Source organism: Micromonas commoda, chromosome 2, assembly GCF_000090985.2.
Source record: "Micromonas commoda chromosome 2, complete sequence".
NCBI classification, from domain to species: domain Eukaryota; kingdom Viridiplantae; phylum Chlorophyta; class Mamiellophyceae; order Mamiellales; family Mamiellaceae; genus Micromonas; species Micromonas commoda.
This window is the reverse complement of record NC_013039.1, coordinates 67,993-84,233: the sequence shown is the minus strand read 5'-3', so window position 1 is coordinate 84,233 and position 16,241 is coordinate 67,993. Positions and strand designations below refer to the sequence as shown.

General features: G+C 65.8%; 8 protein-coding genes across 8 annotated transcripts; 3 read left to right on the top strand and 5 right to left on the bottom strand.

Moving 5' to 3' along the window:
- The first annotated feature begins 213 nt into the window (after positions 1–213).
- Positions 214–1,614, top strand: MICPUN_107831 (predicted protein). Its single transcript, XM_002499818.1, has one exon. The coding sequence runs from the start codon at positions 216–218 to the stop codon at positions 1,521–1,523; it is 1,308 nt and encodes a 435-aa protein (XP_002499864.1). The 5' UTR covers positions 214–215; the 3' UTR covers positions 1,524–1,614.
- Positions 1,615–1,956: 342 nt separating this feature from the next.
- On the top strand, positions 1,957–2,461 carry MICPUN_107832 (predicted protein). The gene has a single exon (XM_002499817.1). It carries the CDS (start codon positions 1,958–1,960, stop codon positions 2,378–2,380), a length of 423 nt encoding a protein of 140 aa, XP_002499863.1. The 5' UTR covers position 1,957; the 3' UTR covers positions 2,381–2,461.
- Positions 2,462–2,564: 103 nt separating this feature from the next.
- On the bottom strand, positions 2,565–3,364 carry MICPUN_107833 (predicted protein). Its single transcript, XM_002499352.1, has 2 exons — positions 3,292–3,364; positions 2,565–3,139 (listed from the first exon to the last, which is right to left on the bottom strand). The coding sequence occupies exon 2, from the start codon at positions 3,132–3,134 to the stop codon at positions 2,607–2,609; it is 528 nt and encodes a 175-aa protein (XP_002499397.1). The 5' UTR covers positions 3,135–3,139; positions 3,292–3,364; the 3' UTR covers positions 2,565–2,606.
- A 347-nt stretch (positions 3,365–3,711) lies between these two features.
- On the bottom strand, positions 3,712–9,387 carry MICPUN_99193 (predicted protein; the record flags this gene model as incomplete). The annotated part of the gene is made up of 2 exons (XM_002499351.1): positions 3,712–5,037; positions 5,164–9,387. The coding sequence occupies 2 exons, from the start codon at positions 9,385–9,387 to the stop codon at positions 3,712–3,714; spliced, it is 5,550 nt and encodes a 1,849-aa protein (XP_002499396.1).
- A 200-nt stretch (positions 9,388–9,587) lies between these two features.
- On the bottom strand, positions 9,588–11,467 carry MICPUN_99194 (predicted protein; the record flags this gene model as incomplete). The annotated part of the gene is made up of 2 exons (XM_002499350.1): positions 9,588–11,096; positions 11,222–11,467. The coding sequence occupies 2 exons, from the start codon at positions 11,465–11,467 to the stop codon at positions 9,591–9,593; spliced, it is 1,752 nt and encodes a 583-aa protein (XP_002499395.1). The 3' UTR covers positions 9,588–9,590.
- Positions 11,468–11,870: 403 nt separating this feature from the next.
- On the bottom strand, positions 11,871–13,271 carry MICPUN_99195 (predicted protein; the record flags this gene model as incomplete). Its single annotated transcript, XM_002499349.1, has 1 exon — positions 11,871–13,271. The coding sequence occupies one exon, from the start codon at positions 13,269–13,271 to the stop codon at positions 11,871–11,873; it is 1,401 nt and encodes a 466-aa protein (XP_002499394.1).
- A 717-nt stretch (positions 13,272–13,988) lies between these two features.
- On the bottom strand, positions 13,989–15,639 carry TOC34-1 (chloroplast envelope protein translocase family). Its single transcript, XM_002499348.1, has 2 exons — positions 15,590–15,639; positions 13,989–15,441 (listed from the first exon to the last, which is right to left on the bottom strand). The coding sequence occupies exons 1-2, from the start codon at positions 15,626–15,628 to the stop codon at positions 14,398–14,400; spliced, it is 1,083 nt and encodes a 360-aa protein (XP_002499393.1). The 5' UTR covers positions 15,629–15,639; the 3' UTR covers positions 13,989–14,397.
- Positions 15,640–15,801: 162 nt separating this feature from the next.
- MICPUN_78504 (predicted protein) lies at positions 15,802–16,131 on the top strand (the record flags this gene model as incomplete). The annotated part of the gene is made up of 1 exon (XM_002499816.1): positions 15,802–16,131. One exon carries the CDS (start codon positions 15,802–15,804, stop codon positions 16,129–16,131), a length of 330 nt encoding a protein of 109 aa, XP_002499862.1.
- Between the last annotated feature and the right edge of the window lie 110 nt (positions 16,132–16,241).

Genomic DNA, 16,241 nt, shown 5'->3' with positions numbered 1-16,241 from the left:
GCGGGCGCGGGTGGGCGAGGCGGCGGGGGTGGACGCGCGGGGGCGAAGTGTTACAACTGCCAGGGAATGGGACACTACGCGTCGGAGTGTCCGCGGGGGTAAGAGCCGAGCGAGTGAGGAAATAACAACGAAGCACCCAACGAGATTCGAAATTTTATCCGCTGACGTAATCGCGGCCCCGGCCGTCACAACGAACCTACGCGAGCGGCGAGAAGATGGTGGCGACGCGCAGGCAGACGAAGAAGGCTAACCCGCACTACGAGTTCGGCGGCCCCATCGGGGCGCTGGGCATCGTGCTCGGCCTCCCCGCGGTGTGCTACGGCCTCGTGTTGACGTGCAACGAGCGACACTGCGTGTCCCTTGATTACGACTCCATCGCGGGGATCCCGTCCCTCACGCTCCCCTCGGGCACCGTCCTGTTCAGCCCGGAGGCGTGCGCGGTGTTCCTCGGTTGGATGGCGTGGTGCGTCGTCCTTCATCTGATACTCCCGGGCGTCGAGAAACAGGGCGTCAAGCTGGCCAACGGCAAGAGGCTGACCTACAAGCTCAACGGGATGAGCGTGTTCGTCGTCACCCTGGGCGTCGTGGCGCACGGGGTGCACCAGGGGTGGCTCGATCTCGGCTGGGTGCACGACAACTTCCTCGCGCTCCTCACCGCGGGCGTGGCATTCGCCTACGCCATGTCCCTCGCGCTCTATCTCAACTCCTTCGGTAAGGGCGAGGAGAAGGGCGGGAAGAAGCTCCTCGCCAAGGGGGGCGACACGGGCAACCCGTTGTACGATTTCTTCATCGGCCGCGAGCTCAACCCGCGCGTCGGCTCCTTCGACCTGAAGGTGTTCTGCGAGCTCGTGCCGGGTCTCATCGGCTGGCTCCTGCTGGACCTCGGGTTCGCGCACAAGCAGTACGCGACGACGGGCGCCGTGTCCCCCGCCATGGCCCTCGTGTGCGCGTTTCAGGCCTTATACGTGGCTGACGCGCTCTGGTTCGAGCCCGCCATCCTGACCACCATGGACGTCACCACCGACGGGTTCGGGTTCATGCTGGTGTTCGGCGACCTCGTGTGGGTGCCGTTCACGTACTCGCTGCAGGCGAGGTACGTCCTGGAGCGTCCCGTGGCGTTGACCCCTGCGTTTTTAGCGCTCATCCTCTGCGTCAAGGCTCTCGGTTACGCCATCTTCCGCGGGAGCAACCTCCAGAAGAACTGGTTCCGAAACGACCCGAACGACCCGAGGGTGGCGCACCTGACGTACCTGCCCACGAAGCGGGGCACCAGGCTGATCACCAGCGGGTGGTGGGGCATCGCGCGGCACGTCAACTACCTGGGCGACTGGCTCATGGCGTGGGCCTGGTGCCTGCCGTGCGGGTTCGCTCACCTCGTGCCTTACTTTTACGTCATCTACTTCGGCATCCTGCTCGTGCACAGGGACATGCGGGACGGCGAGGCGTGCCAGGAGAAGTACGGGAAGGACTGGGACAAGTACTGCGCCGTCGTCAAGTACAGGCTGATCCCTTACGTGTATTAGGCATCCGCCGCGGTTGGGGGCGTCGGGGCTATACAATTTAGACCGTCGATTGTTGAGTCGTAGACTGGAAACGTGTTGACCAATGGGAGCGCACCTGCCACTTGCTTTCCCCTTCATCTTTATCCGATGGACTCCCCTCGTCATATACGAACGCACCGATAGCAATAGAGATGTTCGCCGTCACCTCCGCCACCTCCGTGCGCGCGCCCGTCGCGGTCGCCTCCGCCAAGGCCCGCGCCGTCTCCAAGGCCCCCGTCGCCTTCACGCAGAGGCGCGCCGTCCAGGGCGCCCCCCTCGCGATGGGCTCCAAGGTTTCCTCCAAGGCTCGCGCCGCTGGCCTCGTCGTCCGCGCCGCCGACGACAAGCCGGTCCCGGGCTCCGAGGCCAAGGGCATGGGCAAGGCGCTTCCCATGGAGATGGACATCGACGCCATCATGAAGCTCCTCCCCCACCGCTACCCCTTCCTCCTCGTCGATCGCGTGCTCGAGATCGAGCAGGGCTCCTACGCCATCGGCCTCAAGAACGTGACCATCAACGACAACTTCTTCCCCGGTCACTTCCCCCAGCGCCCCATCATGCCCGGCGTTCTCATGGTCGAGGCGATGGCGCAGGTCGGCGGTCTCATCATGCTCGACCCCGCCGCATCGGGCGACGGCGGAACCCAGCAGGAGTTCTTCTTCGCCGGCATCGACGGCGTCAAGTTCCGCAGGCCCGTCGTCCCGGGCGACCAGCTCGTGATGAAGGTGGTCCTCACCAAGATGAACAAGCGCTTCGGCATCGCCAAGATGAAGGGGCAGTGCTTCGTCGGCGAGGATCTCGCGTGCGAGGCGGAGCTCACCCTCGCCCTCGGCTCGTGAGCGAACGATTCCGTGAGGTTGGTTGCGTCGAGTGAGATTTTGTGAGCGAGATTGAGCAGTTGTAACGAGACATCGTTGGTTGTCCGCGTGCGCGCGCGAAAGGTCTCTTCGTTGAACATCCGACTCTTTGTTAAACATCCGTGGGCTAAGATTGAAGGTGATACAAGCGTGCGTGGCGGCTCCTACGTCGTCGCGCGCGGGGGATTGGGGGTGATTCGTCATCTCGTCACGACTGCGCGACGCCGGGCACCTGCATGACCTGCCTGCACCCACCGCACGCCACCAGCGGCGCACCCGGCGGAGGTTGCAGCCTCATCTGGCACGACGGGCACGCGATGATGGGCGGCATGCCCGCCTCTCCCGACGCGTCTGCCACACCAACCCCCGAGCTCGCGTGCGGTTGCGCGTTCCCCCCGTCGTTATCCCCCGGCATCGCGATGACCTGGTGGCATCCCCCGCACACGGCCAGCGACGCACCGGGAGGTTGCTGCAGCACCGCGGCGCAGAGCGGGCATTTGACCATCCTCGTGAAGGGTTGGGCCCCGGGCGGCTGCGCGGGGGCTCCGTTCCCACCGGAGACGACCGGGGAGATGGCCTGCCCGCAGGAGCCGCACGCCACCGTCGGCACGCCGGGCGGGATGAGCAGCTGGGACGCGCACTTGGGGCACGTCGCGATGAGATTGCCGCCGTGATTCTGCGCGTTCGTGTGCGTCACGCCTGAGCCGCCGTCCTGCGAGAAGTCCGGCTGACGCATCCCGCCTGAGATGGAGGCACGAGGGAGAGGGGACCGAAGCGTCAGGAAAAAGAAATCGGGGAGGGCGCCGCGGACGGGGAAGGATTCTTTCTCCGCGGCAGCGGCGGGGGTGGGGGTGCCCCCGGCCTCCGCGATGGGACGTCGGGTGGAGGCTCACCGATGTCGTCGAATTCACCGCCCGGAAGAGGCTGATAGTCCGTGTGGGATTCCGCATCGCGAGAGCCGCCCATCATGGAGGCCATGCGCTGCATGGTTCCCGCGTCAGACCGGAACCTTGGCTACCGAGAACCGCGTGGTGCGATTGGTTCGGGTGACGAGGCGGTCGAGAGGTGCGCTCGAGGGCGCCGCGCGGGACGACGCTCGACGACGAGCAGCAGGAAAACGTCCGGAGTGACGCCTTCCTCGCTCGGCGAAAGAACGCTCGGCGAAAGACTCGGGCGCACCGAAGAGGCGCGGCTCGAAGTGGTTGGGTGGCGGGTGGGCAACCCCGACGCGGCGTCTCGCCCGAATCTCCTGCGCTATCGATCGCGAGCGGGACCCGCGAGCCAGTCACGAAAAAAAATAAATGTCGACTGTTTCACACGATGTAACTCGGCGCCAACTCCATCCCCATCGATATCGTCTCCCACTGCTCGCTCGTGAACGCCGCGCGCGTCTCCGCCCACGCGTCCTGGTGCGTCTTCTTAAACTCCGAGAACGCCAGTCGCACCGTGTCCTTGACCGGGTTCGGCTCGTTGGCGCGGCGCGAGAGCTCCTCCAACACTTCCGGCATCCATTCCGGCACGTCGTAAGGCGCGGACAGGACGCACGCGCTGAGACCGAGGACGCACCCGTGCCGCGCCGCCTTGGCGTCCTCGTCGGGAGTATCCCTCCCGCCGCCGGACGGGTCGAGTCGATCGCCGGCGGAGCCGCCTCCTCCGTTCGGGGGGGGTCGGCCTCGCTTCCGCGGCGGCAGCTCGGCGGCGGCGGCGAGGCATCGAGCTCGAACTCCAGCCGCGGCGGCGCTCACCGCCCCGACGCCCTTCAAGAATCCCACGAGGGTGTCCCTCGCGAGCGATCGCACCTCGATCTGCGCGTCGCACAGTCGATCGAACGTCTCGTCCCTCAGCGCCGCCATCTCGTCTTCGGACAGCGTGAACGAGTGGCGGTAGGAAAACGCCTGGCAAAACTTGAGCCCCGCGGCTCTCGCGTGCCACTGACTGGAATCCCTCATCCCCTCCAGCGTGCCCGCCACCGCCGCCGCGAGGTGCCGCCGCGGAAACACGAGGTACTTGAGGTACGTCAGCGTTCGCTTCGCCACGAGCGCGAACTCCCGGTCCGGGCACTCCTGCACCTTGAGGACAAACGGGAGCATCTTCGCGACGGAACCCGCGACGTTCGCGACGCCCCCGTGTTTCGCCAGCTGGATCACCGTGAGGAACGAACCCTCGAGCCAGTGCTGGCCCCGCCCCTCGGGAGCCTTGAACCCCTCTCCCTCCTTCGTTTGGGGATCGGACGGACGGTCCAGGTCCACGACGACGACGCCTTTTGGATCGTCGGGATCCCCCCCGCTCGGTGACTCGGAGGGTCGGCGCTCGAGCGCCTCCCTGCACGCGTCGGGGGCGCACTCCACGAACTGCGCCAGCAGCGCGTTCGCCTTGGCGCGCAGACCCGCGTGCAACCTCTCGTGATCCACCCCAACACACGCGACGTCCTCGTCGTCGCCGCCGTGCGCGCCGATGAGCTGCGCCGCCAACTTTGCCGCCTCGTCCCGCGTAGCCCTGGAGGGGTTCGCGAGCGGGCTCGACTCGCCAGTCGCGAGGAGCTCGTCCATGAACGATTCCTGGAACGCGATGGACGCGTCGGAGACGGGCGGCGCGGCGAGCTCGGCGACGCACATGAGCGCAGCCTCGAGACGCCTCGCCTGCTGCGACACGGTGGCCGTCGTTTGGCGAACCGGGGCGGAGAGCGCGGCGAGCAGGGGTTCGCATCCAGCGCCCGGTGAGTCACCGCCCGGTGAGTCACCGCCCCCCCTCGCCGCGTACCGAACCGCGCGGAGCCACTCCTCCGTGGAATCGTTCGCGGCCTCGTCGAAAGCCCTGAGAAGAAGGGGCGCCGCCCAAGGTGGGGGCGAGCGGGACGCGAGGACACCCGCGACGGCCTCGGCCGCCGCGCACCTCGCGCCCCGGTCCCCATCCGCAAAGGCCAAACGCAAGAGGGGCGCCTCGAGCTCGTCGCACACCACGCGCGGGGCGACGCGCGCGAACAGCCCGAAGAGCCTCGCGCACGCCACCACGAAGCTCCCGACGAGGACGTGGTCGTCGCACGCCCTCGTCCGGGGCCACGGTTTGCCGCTCATGTCGGACCCGGCTCCGTAGAGGTTCTCGGCGGCTTGAACCAACGCGTCGGCCCGGCCTTGCGGTCCCCGCGCGCCCCCAGCTCCATCGCCGACGCTGTGACACAGACCCAGGTTAGTAACGATCGTCGCGAGCGCGCCGGGCTGCGAGGACAGGACGTTAGCCACGACGGGCGCGCCCGCGCGCTCGAAGCTCTCAAACCGCGAAATCATCAGCAGCACGCACGCCGCGGGCATGCGAATAACCTTGAGGTCGCCGAGGAGGCACGACATGACGTAGGACGTGAGACGCGACATCTCGACGTCGTCCAGCCTGGGATGCACCAGGAACAGGAGCAGCGCGTTGGCCATGAGGCTGTAGCTCCAGTGCAGCGCGGTGACTTTCGTTTTGTCAGCCTCGTCGACGTCCATCGGGGATGATGCCTCCGCCGAGCCGCCGCCGCTGAGCCGGCGCGTGTTAGCCGCCGCCGCGGCAGCCACCGGGTCCTTCTCCGTCGGCGACATCATCCCGAAGATGAGCTCCCTCGCCGCCCTCAGATCCGCGTGGAGCTCGTACACGTCGTCCTCCGTGTGACGCAGGTGCGACCGGCTGAACCGGATGGCTATGGAGAGAAACAGTTCGTTCACCGCCGTCTGCGCCTTCTCCGCGTCGTGGTGCGACGATCCCAGGAGCGCCGCGGCGACCGACCGGAAGTGCGCCGGGTCCGTCCGCAATCGGTTCACCGACGTGGTCGCCTTGAGGAGCTTGCAGGCGGCGACGCACCTGTCCTCGTCGGCGGGTTTCGCGGCGAGCGCTTGCTTCGCGGGGTCGCATAGCCTGGGGATTGAGTCGGGGAACCGTTTCATGACACCCTCCGTGGCGCACCTCGCGGCGGCTCTCACGCTGCTGTACTTGTGCAGGCACATGCGTCGGCACTGTTCCACGAGCCTGACGAAGGATGGATGCGACGGGTGGTCCGCCCCAGGCCCGCCGCGGTGATACGCCGCCTGACTGCCCCTCCACAAAAAGCGGAGAAAGGCGTACTCGGCCACGAGCCACCGCGGCTGAACCTTTCGGTCGTCCGGCGCGAGCTTGGGCTGCGTCAGCGCGGTGGCGTCCGCGTGCCACGTGCGCAGCGCCGATTTGATCCCGTGGAAGTCCTGCGAGTGCGGCGCCAGGAGCTTATCCGCGACGAAGAGCGCCATACCCAGCGTCTCCACGTCGTCGGCGCCAACCTTCTCCAGCACCGCGGCGACGGCGTCGCACGCGAGAGCCCTCGACTGCACCGGAATCGGAACCGCGATGACGTCCTGCGCGCCGACGATGACCTCCGCGGGCTCCACAGAGACGGGCTGAAAATCCTCGAGGCGGGTGCGAAAGCCGCTGACCACGCCGCCGATGGACGCGAGAGCCCCGCGAACCTTTTCCTTGCCGATGTCGGGATCGTTCCCCTCGCCGCCTTTGCCTTCGCCGCCGACCAGCGCGTCGAGCAGCAAAGTCGCCGGCGCGCGAAGGAACTCGGCGTCCACCTCCGTCGCCACCTTGATCTCCTCGGGCGACGGGCGCCGCCAGTTGAACCGACTCGGGATGAGGTCGTCGCTCTCGCCCTCCCTCGTCTTGGAAGCGACCCAGCGCGCGGGCATGGCGGCGGCGTCGGCGTCATCCGCCGCGAACAGGTCGTCGATGTACGTCCCCGTCAGAGCGCCGCACAGCATCGAGGATAGATGCGCGGCCATCTCCGCGAGTCGAAGCGACTTGCCGGTGACGCTGAGCTCGAACATGGACCGAAGGACGGCGGACACGTCGGATGAAATCTCGACAATTCTCGGCCCGCCCTTGTGCAACGCGCTGCCGAGCAACCCGGTGAGCCACTTGAGTTTCGCCTCTTTCGTCGGTGAGACGATCTGGTGCGCCTCCACCACGCCGTCTGCGACCAACCTGGCGACGTCGTCCATCTCCGCGGCCAACGCGCGAAGCAACGGGACCGTCAGGTTGGGCACCGCCTCCTCCGGAGCCTGCGTCGCCGCCGCCATCACCATCTGCCCAACCTCGCCGGTGAGGCCGCTGTGGGTGCTGGTGAGCGCGAATTGCGCGAGCTGACGGACCGCCCTCGGCCGAAGCTTGGGATGCATTCGCGCGAATATCAAGCGCATCAGCGGCGAGTACATCGAGGACGTTCCCATGAGGTAGCTCGCGCCGCCGTCGCCGCCGGCTCCGCCCCTGTGCTTATCCGCCCCGTCGCTCTTGCTCGCGTTGCCGGGGTCCACGTTGCGGAAAAACGCAAAAAAACGGTCAAACAACGCGGGAATCCAGTCGGACCAGAAGAACGGAAACGCTTCGCACGCCCCATCCTCCCCCGGGTCCGCCAGCGCGCCAAAGTTGCTCACCACCGACGCGTACAGTCTCACCGTGCCGAGCGTCTTGTGAGAGTCGTTTGCGTCCACGCCCGGGAGCGTCGCGTCCAGCACCGCCGCGAGGTAGTCCGCGGGGGGTGGCACCTCGCCGCCGGCGAACGCCTCGGGGGGCGCGAGGAGCATGGGCCGGAGGCACGAGGTCATCACGGAGAGCGCCGCGGCGAGCTGGTGCGTCGCGGTCGAGTGCTCAATCGCCTCCTGGAACCTCGTCATCACCTTCGGGAGCACGGCGGCGGGACACAAGTACGCGAGCTGACCGGCACAGCTGGACGCCACCACGCGGAACTTGCCGTTCTTGCTGTACATCCCCGGGTCGATGAGCCGCATCATGCACCGCGCGAACGTTCGTTTCAGCTCGTCGGACACGGGCGCCGAGTCGACGTGGCGCTTGCTCGCGCAGCGTTTCCGAAAGTACCGCACCGAGTGCTGGACAAAGAGAGCGATGTTCTGGTGCCACCGGCCGTTGTTGCTGGGATGCGCGTACGTCTCCGCCACGTCCACGATGGCTTCCATCGCGTCCGTGTCCGGGCACTTCCCGTCCACCGTAGCCTCTACAGACGTGGTACCCAGCCTGTACACCATAGCCTTGGCGGCGGTCCTGACGCGCATCCCATCCTCGTTGACGAACCTGTTGAACAAGTACGTCGCCCTCGTCGGCGACCGCCGGCCGAACGGGCACGGACCCTCCCCTCCCCCAACTGGCAATTCCATGAACCACAGCGACGTGGTGTGCATGTGTGCGCGGTGCTTGGACCAGTCTATTCGCCCGCGGACGTCGTGCTTGGCGAGCTGCGCGAAGATGGCGTGCCACGCGGCGAGCCAGAAGGAGTTCGTGTGCATCCACTGCGACATGCGCACCCACGTGCCGACCCACTCGTCCCACGGGTTGGTGTCGTCGTCATCGCCCACCCTTGAACAGGGCATCAGGAGGTTGAGCATGCCGAGCCCCTCGAAGCAGTCCGCGGTGTCGACGGCGCGGATCTCGGGCTCGAGCATCGCCCAGATCTGGGCGGGCGCGTCGGGGGCGAAGTGCCGCCTGGACTTCCTCGCCAGCCTGCTCACCACGGCCTGATGCACCGCGAGGGGTATTGCGCCGTTGTATCCCTCGCTATCTCCGTCCAGGTACGCCCTGAGGAGCCGGTGCAGCGGCCGCCAGTCCACCGAAAGCCGGAGCCTCTTCCCGTGAGTTTCCATCACCCGAGTCGCCATGGTGCCCCAACGCGCCTGCGAGCTGACGTCCCCGTCCACCGCGTGCATGACGTCGATGGCCACGTGCGCGCATCGCGTCAGATCCTCGGGTCTCAGACCCGTCCGGGCGCTGAAGAACTGCGATGTCGGCTGGAAGCGACTGTGCACCGAGGCGAAGTCGCCTGTGGACTTGGCGACATCCAGCGCTCGCTCCAGCGCCGTGACCGCGCGGGCGAACCTGTCGGGTTCCTCCGACGCAGCCTTGGATGCGACCGCGGGCTCCAGATGGGTGGTACACACCCACTTGGTCTCGCGCCATTCACCCCGCGACGACATCCTCCAAGTGCGCCGCCGTGTCTGGGTGCCGAGACATCTCAGGCAAAAAGTTAACCTAAAACCCGCTGTGAGTTGACAGCTGGACTGCTGGACACTCGGCATGTTCGTGCGGCGCGAGAGGCAGTTTCGGGTAATCACAAATAATCACACAAGTGTAACTGTATTTCGGTTGAAAATATGCACATAATTGTATATTTAGCTTATTAGGCAGCCTGCGCAACCTTGCGAGCCACGGCACGCTCCTCCATGACCTTCTGTGCGCGCGCAGCGTATTCCTTCATGCGGTCCGCGTTGATATCGTGGCGGTGCTTGCCGTCGACGACGCAAAACGTCGCGACGGTCTCCCCGTTTACCTTGATGGGAACGCCGGAGTAATGCGTCTGCGGCATCATGTGCCCCATGGTGTGCTGGAAGAACCCACGCGTCTTGCCGTACGTCATGCCCTTCTCGCCGTGAGGGCTCCAGTCCTCCTGGGTGAGCTGCTCGTCTGATATCTTACCCTCGGGGTCGCTCATCATCTGCGTGACGTCCCCAAAGATGCGGCCCATCTCCTTATCACCCGCCATCGCCATTGCCTGCATCTCCTCTGCCGAGAGCATCGGCATGCCCTCCAAGGTGTTCTCCGCGAGGCTCCCGTTGGCCTGCAGCACGTCGTTCTTCTTGACGGTGTGCTTGCAAAAGCCGAATTTGTTGGGAAGCCACAATCCCGCGTGGTCGTGGACGCTCCCGTCGAGGTGCTTCTGCCGCCACGACTGGTACGTCTGCCTGGTGGCGTCGATGGATCCAATGTACGCCGTACAGACTCCAAACTCGTCCATGGCATCCTTTGTGATGGAGGTGAGCTCATCGGCGCCGATGATGTCGGTGACGTCCGCAGTCTCCAGGCCCGCCTCTTTGACGGCCACGAGACGCTCCGCCTCGTTATCGTAAACGGGCAGGTGCTTCATCAGGTCCCTGATCTGGTCGGCGTTTACCACCTCCTCGAACTTTGCGGAGACCGCCTCAGGCGTCAGCGGAGCGGGCGCCTCGGTTACCTGTGCCTCTGCCTCGGGGGCTGCCTCGGGGGCTGCCTCGGGGGCTGCCTCGGGCTCAGGGGCTACCTCGGGCTCGGGGGCTGCCTCGGGCTCGGGGGCTGCCACGGGCTCGGGGGCTGCCTCGGGGGCGGGAGCCGGGGCTGGCGGCGGCGCTGCGACTGGAACGCCGGACGGCTGCGAGAAGTCAACCCCGGGTCCCGCGCGGGCCATCAGCAACGCCTCCATCATGGTGGTCAGCTTGCTCACCTGGTCCTCCAGCACCTTGGTCTGCTGCTTCTGCGACTCCAGCAGCTGTTCCTTCATGTGCTCCATCTCGCGCCGGTTCTTCTCAGCCTCGGTCCGCACGGCAGCCTCGACGCTGTTGATGGCTCCGAGCATGAGCTCGTCGGATGCCTTCAGGAAAGAGGTGCACTCCGCCATCTTGTCCGGGTCCGCCGCGACCGCCGCCGCGCCGCCGAGCTCCTCCAACTTTGCCCTGAGCTGCTCGCCCTGCTGGAAGTCGTCGACGATGACGGATTGGGCGTTGATGGACGCCGCGGCGGCGATGACGGACACCTGCCTGTGGAGGCTGTTGGAGATCTCCCTGAACTTGGCGGTGTCTCTGCCGCTCATGATGAGCTGCGTGATGAAGTACTGCATCCTGAGCCGTTGGCAGAACGCGAGTCCCTCCTCCATCTGCGTTTGGGGTCGGAGACGCGGTAGTCGTCAGTCGGGTCGCGCGCGGGTCTGGGTGACGGAGAATAAATCTGAAGGTTTTGGGGGCGGGGAGGGGAGATGCCAAATGTGGGGCGAATGCGCACCGTGTACTGGAGAGCCTCGACGGATTCCCGGACGTGCTCGAGATGTCCCTTGGTCGCGGCCTCCGTCAGGATGGCCTCGCAGCTCTGCACGTTCTTGCAGAACACCTTCGCGTCGGCCTTGAGCGAGTGCACTTCCGCCGAAGCTTGGACAACTCCCGCGATGAGGAATGCGATTGGCGCGACCCAGGGTAATTCTTTGGCGAAAGCCAGGAGACCCTGTCCCGCCGCTGCCGCTGCCGAGCCCATGGCTCCCCTCGCATCGCTTGACACGGCGCCGGCGACGAGCGCGGCCGTGCCGGTGGCGACGGTAACCGCCGCTGCTGCGTCGAAGTTGGCGCCGATGTCATCCGCCCCGTCCAGCTTGGACTTTTTCACTTGTTCCTTGTCCTCCTTTTTCTGGGGGCGCTTCTCCTCCTTCTCCGCGGGGGCGACCCCAGGGTCCGCGCTCTTGCTCGCGCCGCAACCCATCGCCCACGCCTCTCGCGGGTACCGAGGGTCCGAGAGGTCCCGAGACTACTCTCTCGAACCCGCGAAGGCCTCGAACCCTCCCCCCGGCAGAGGTTTCGGGTCGCGTGGCGGATTATGCGATAGGGTGATGACACGAACGCTGACGAAGTCTGGACAGCAAGGCAGAGGTGCACAGTTCGAGCTAATTTCTCCCTCCACTCGTCGTGGACACCTCCTTCACCTTCTCCGCAGCCTTCTCCGCTTCCACACGCCCTTCCCAGTACGCGCAGTTCTCCCGCACAGCCTCCAGCTGGCACCTCGCCGCGGGCAGCACCTCCGCCAACGCCTGGAACAGCGGCAAACCCACCGCGTTGAAGAACCAAACCTGGCTCTCGGCTACCTTAACACGCGACGAACTCGCGCGATCGTGCAGGGGTTTCACGTCCAGCCCCGCCTCGCGCTCCCTGTCCCCGAGGCGCCAGAACTCCTCGAAGAGAACCTCCACCCACTGTTTGTGAACCGCGAGGGGACGCGCCAGGTGGCCGAGGTCGGCGGCTTTCAGCACGAGCGTCTCAAGCAGCCTGACCCGCTCCAGGAGGTCGTCCGCGACTCCGTTTTTGACGCCGTCAACCCCGTCAGACGCGCCGACGTCGATCCGAACCGGGTCCTTCTCCGTCCTCCGGTTCCTGTCCTCCACCCTGCGCTCCTCGCAGTACGCGCTCCACTTCACCGCCTCATTCACGAGGTCCTTCCACCGCGCGTCGCTGCTCGGGGGCGACCACCCCGACGCTCCCTTGGCCGGCTGCAGCACCCGCCGCAAGATGTCGCCGTGCCTGGACATGTCCGTGTCCATCACCATCGCGGGCACGAACTCGTCCCAGCGAACGTACCGGCTCGTGCCCGGCTCGCGCCCGTCCACGACCGTCGCGTAATCGAACGCGTCGAACTCGCACTTGACCACCTGGCCGAAGCGGGAGTGGTAGTGCTCCAGAGGCGCCTCCTCGCAAGCCTCCGCGGCGGCGGATCGAGTCTTGACCAAAAAATCGTTGTCGACGCCGGGGTGCCCAAAGTCGTGAACCATCGCCGCCCAGAGCATCTCGTACCGGAACCTGGGGCACGGCTGGTCCACGATCAAATCGCTCAGGTGGATGTACGCGTACGTGGACTGCAGGACGTCGCAGGCGTGGATGACGTTGTGATATCCAACCCGCAACCCGTCGCCTCCTTCCTCGCCCCGATCTTCGGCGGGGTTGCGTATCGGTCTGTGATAGTGCATGTCCACGGCCACCAGGAAGCGATCGAGCCGCCTCTCCGCGTGCACCGAACGCAGCTTGAACTCGTCCATCAGGCCGGAGTGCGTCAGCATGTGCTTCATCAGCGTCGCCAGCGGATACGTCTGCACGTGAAGGGCGTACTCGAACGCGTCCCACTGCCACTGCGAGGTTGCCCGACGCAGCAGCTCCCGACCCCGACCCGTCACCGGGGGGATGACGACATCCTCAGGGACGTCCACGCGCACCGCGGGTCCGGGTCCGAAGGGATACGGGAGGTCCGGCAGCTTCGCATCCTCATCAAGCTTGATGCGTTTGGCACTCGGCGCCATGACGAGTGCTCCGGCTCCGGAATCGCGCGCGATGTCAACAAAAATTTCTCGGAAAACGCTCCCGTTCGTTCAAACAGGCGTCGACCGGCGGGGCACTTGGACTAGGCGCGGGGGTGGATGCCAGCGATTTGGCGGCCGAACGTGAGTGGGCCGCTCCCGGATGTGGACGTCGAGGTGAGGGTGGCGGAGGACGCGTCGATCAAGGGGACGAAGCGGAAGAGAGCCCATAGCACGAAGGGGCCATGCGAGCACGGGGTGAAACCCCGGTCGAAGTGCAAGGTGTGCAGCGCTTGTCCGCACGGTCGTCGGCGTGCTCGGTGCAAGGAGTGCGGCGGGTCTCAAATCTGCGTGCACGCTCGTGAGCGCTCTAAGTGCAAGGAGTGCGGTGGGTGTCAAATCTGCGAGCACGGTCGTCGGCGCTCTGAGTGCAAGGAGTGCGGCGGGTCTCAAATCTGCGTGCACGCTCGTGAGCGCTCTAAGTGCAAGGAGTGCGGCGGGTCTCAAATCTGCGTGCACAGTCGTGTGCGCTCTAAGTGCAAGGAGTGCGGTGGGTCTCAAATCTGCGAGCACGGTCGTCGGCGCTCTGAGTGCAAGGAGTGCGGCGGGTCTCAAATCTGCGTGCACGGTCGTCGGCGTTCTCGGTGCAAGGAGTGCGGTGGGTCTGGAATCTGCGAGCACGGTCGTATACGATCTAAGTGCAAGGAGTGCGGGGGGTCTGAAGTCTGCGAGCATGGTCGTCGGCGCTCTACGTGCAAGGAGTGCGGCGGGTCTCAAATCTGCAAGCATGGTCGTCGGCGCTCTACCTGCAAGGAGTGCGGTGGTGCATCAATCTGCGAGCACGGTCGTGAGCGCTCTCGGTGCAAGGAGTGCGGTGGGTCTCAAATCTGCGAGCACGGTCGTCGGCGCTCTCTATGCAAGGAGTGCGGTGGGGGCTCAATCTGCGAGCACGGTCGTATACGCTATCGGTGCAAGGAGTGTCCCGCCGCGAGTTAATGAGAGTCGTGTTGAATGCGCATCCTCCATTATCACAAAGGACGCCAGTCTGTCGGAGGGGAGACGACGGGAGAAGACGACGACGGCGCTGTTCGAAGTGTTACGTTGTTACGAAGTAATATGGTTTTAAGTCTCACACGCGCCCCCCCTTGCCCTTCTTGATGTCCGCCCTGATCAGGTTCGTGATGAACGGCCTGAGCACAAACACCTGGAGCGCGAGCATGGGCAAGATGAGCAGCCGTCGCTTCTTGTTCGGGTCGTCCTTGCTGTACGTCTTCTGCTCGTCAAACTCCATCGGGTCGAGAAGACGCGTCGCGACGTCCACGAGCGTGGACACAAACTTGGGCACCCACGCGGTGCGCTCCTTGTCCGGCAGCACCTTTTCGCCTTCGCTGTTCGTGGCGCACCGGCTCCCGTTCTCGACGACGGCGTGCGGCAGCTCCAGGTGCGGCGCGTTCAGAGTGCTTCGAATGGCGGATCGGAGCTCGTTCGCGCGCGCCTCGACGAACTGGTCGTAGGGCAGCTGCGTGGGCGACAGCTGTCCGTGCGAGAAGCCCAGCACCGTGCGCTCCCAGATGTCCATCCCGAAGTTATCCGCGAGCGCCTTGAAGACGGCTCGGTCCGAGTTGTCCACGCGCCACGCGTCCAGCCTGTCCATGTACACCACGGCGTGCACCTTGCGGTCCTTCATGGCGAGCTTGACGCTGGACATGCCGCGCTGGGACACGGCATCGCCCTCGAGGAGACCGGGAGTGTCCAGGAGGGAGATGGTGAAGCCCGCCGCCCGCCGCGACGCGAGGAGGGGACGGAGCGTCTCCGGCTGGAACGGCGCCGCGGCGGCGACGCGCTCGTTGAGGACGGAGTTGAGGGTGGAGCTCTTGCCCGCGCCCTGCTTGCCCACGAACACGACGGTCATCTCGGTCTGGCCCTTGGAGGTCATCCTGGAGAGAACCTCATTGAGGGAGGCCTGGGTCTTGGCGGGCATGTCCTTCAGGCCCGCCCACTCCTTGGGCCCGACGGGCTGCTGCGCCTGCGCCTGCGCCTGCTGCATGGCCTGGAGCATGGCGGCCTGGGGGGTCATCGCTTGAGGCGCGGGCGCGGCTGCCTCCTCCTCGTCATCCTCTTCTTCCTCCTCCTCCTCGTAATCCTCCTCCTCGTCGGTGACTTCCTCGTACTCCTGCGATGCGGCGAGGGGGTTGAGGCGCGTCAGTGGGCATTAGGGTTTAGGTCACGAGATTTGTCTCAATCGGCGTTTCCAGCGGCACGGCCGGGGCCGATGCGGGGTGGTATCCACGGTCCGCGTCGGTATCGGGAGGTCGACGCACCTCTCCGTCTTCCTCGTACTCTTCCTGCGGCTCGGCCATCTTGGTCTGAGTCGTGCGTCGGTGGCGTCGCGCCGATGCAAAGTGCGGATAGGATAGCACTGTGGCAGCAAGTCGACCTGGTCGGACCGTTCGTGAAAGCCGACCGGTTTCGTGAAAGTCGCAGGCGGAGCCGGGCGCGCGCGCAGTAGTCGGGTGCGTCGGAGGGGGCGACGATGCTCAGCTTCTGTCCGCACTGCGCGAACATGCTGCTGGTGGACCACTGCCCCGAGGGCGGTGGCCTCAAGTTATACTGCCAGACCTGCCCCTACGAACACGCCATCACCGAGACCATCAGGGACCCCATCAAGATTGCGCGGAAGCAGGTGGACGACGTGCTGGGAGGCGACGACGCGTGGAAGAACGTGGACAAGACCTCCGCGACGTGCCCGAAGTGCGACCACGGGCAGGCATACTTCATGCAGATTCAGATTCGAAGCGCGGACGAGCCCATGAGCACCTTCTACAAGTGCTGCAAGTGCGCGAACCAGTGGAGGGAGGGTTGAGAAGAGCCCGCGGATGGAGCCGTGGCGCGTCGGCGGCCCGCGGCTGGGACGGAGAGAGGGCTCCTGAGATGGCATGAGCAGCCTTTAAAACACGTAGGTACCTTGGAGGG

Excerpts from the sequence above, each read along its gene's own strand:
- TOC34-1 (XM_002499348.1), bottom strand. The coding sequence starts at position 15,628 with ATGGCCGAGCCGCAGGAAGAGTACGAGGAAGACGGAGAG. Across the intron at positions 15,442-15,589 it reads AGTACGAGGAAGACGGAGAG|GAGTACGAGGAAGTCACCGA; the intron begins GTGCGTCGACCT and ends GCCGCATCGCAG.
- MICPUN_107831 (XM_002499818.1), top strand. The coding sequence starts at position 216 with ATGGTGGCGACGCGCAGGCAGACGAAGAAGGCTAACCCGCACTACGAG.
- MICPUN_107833 (XM_002499352.1), bottom strand. The coding sequence starts at position 3,134 with ATGCGTCAGCCGGACTTCTCGCAGGACGGCGGCTCAGGCGTGACGCAC.
- MICPUN_107832 (XM_002499817.1), top strand. The coding sequence starts at position 1,958 with ATGAAGCTCCTCCCCCACCGCTACCCCTTCCTCCTCGTCGATCGCGTG.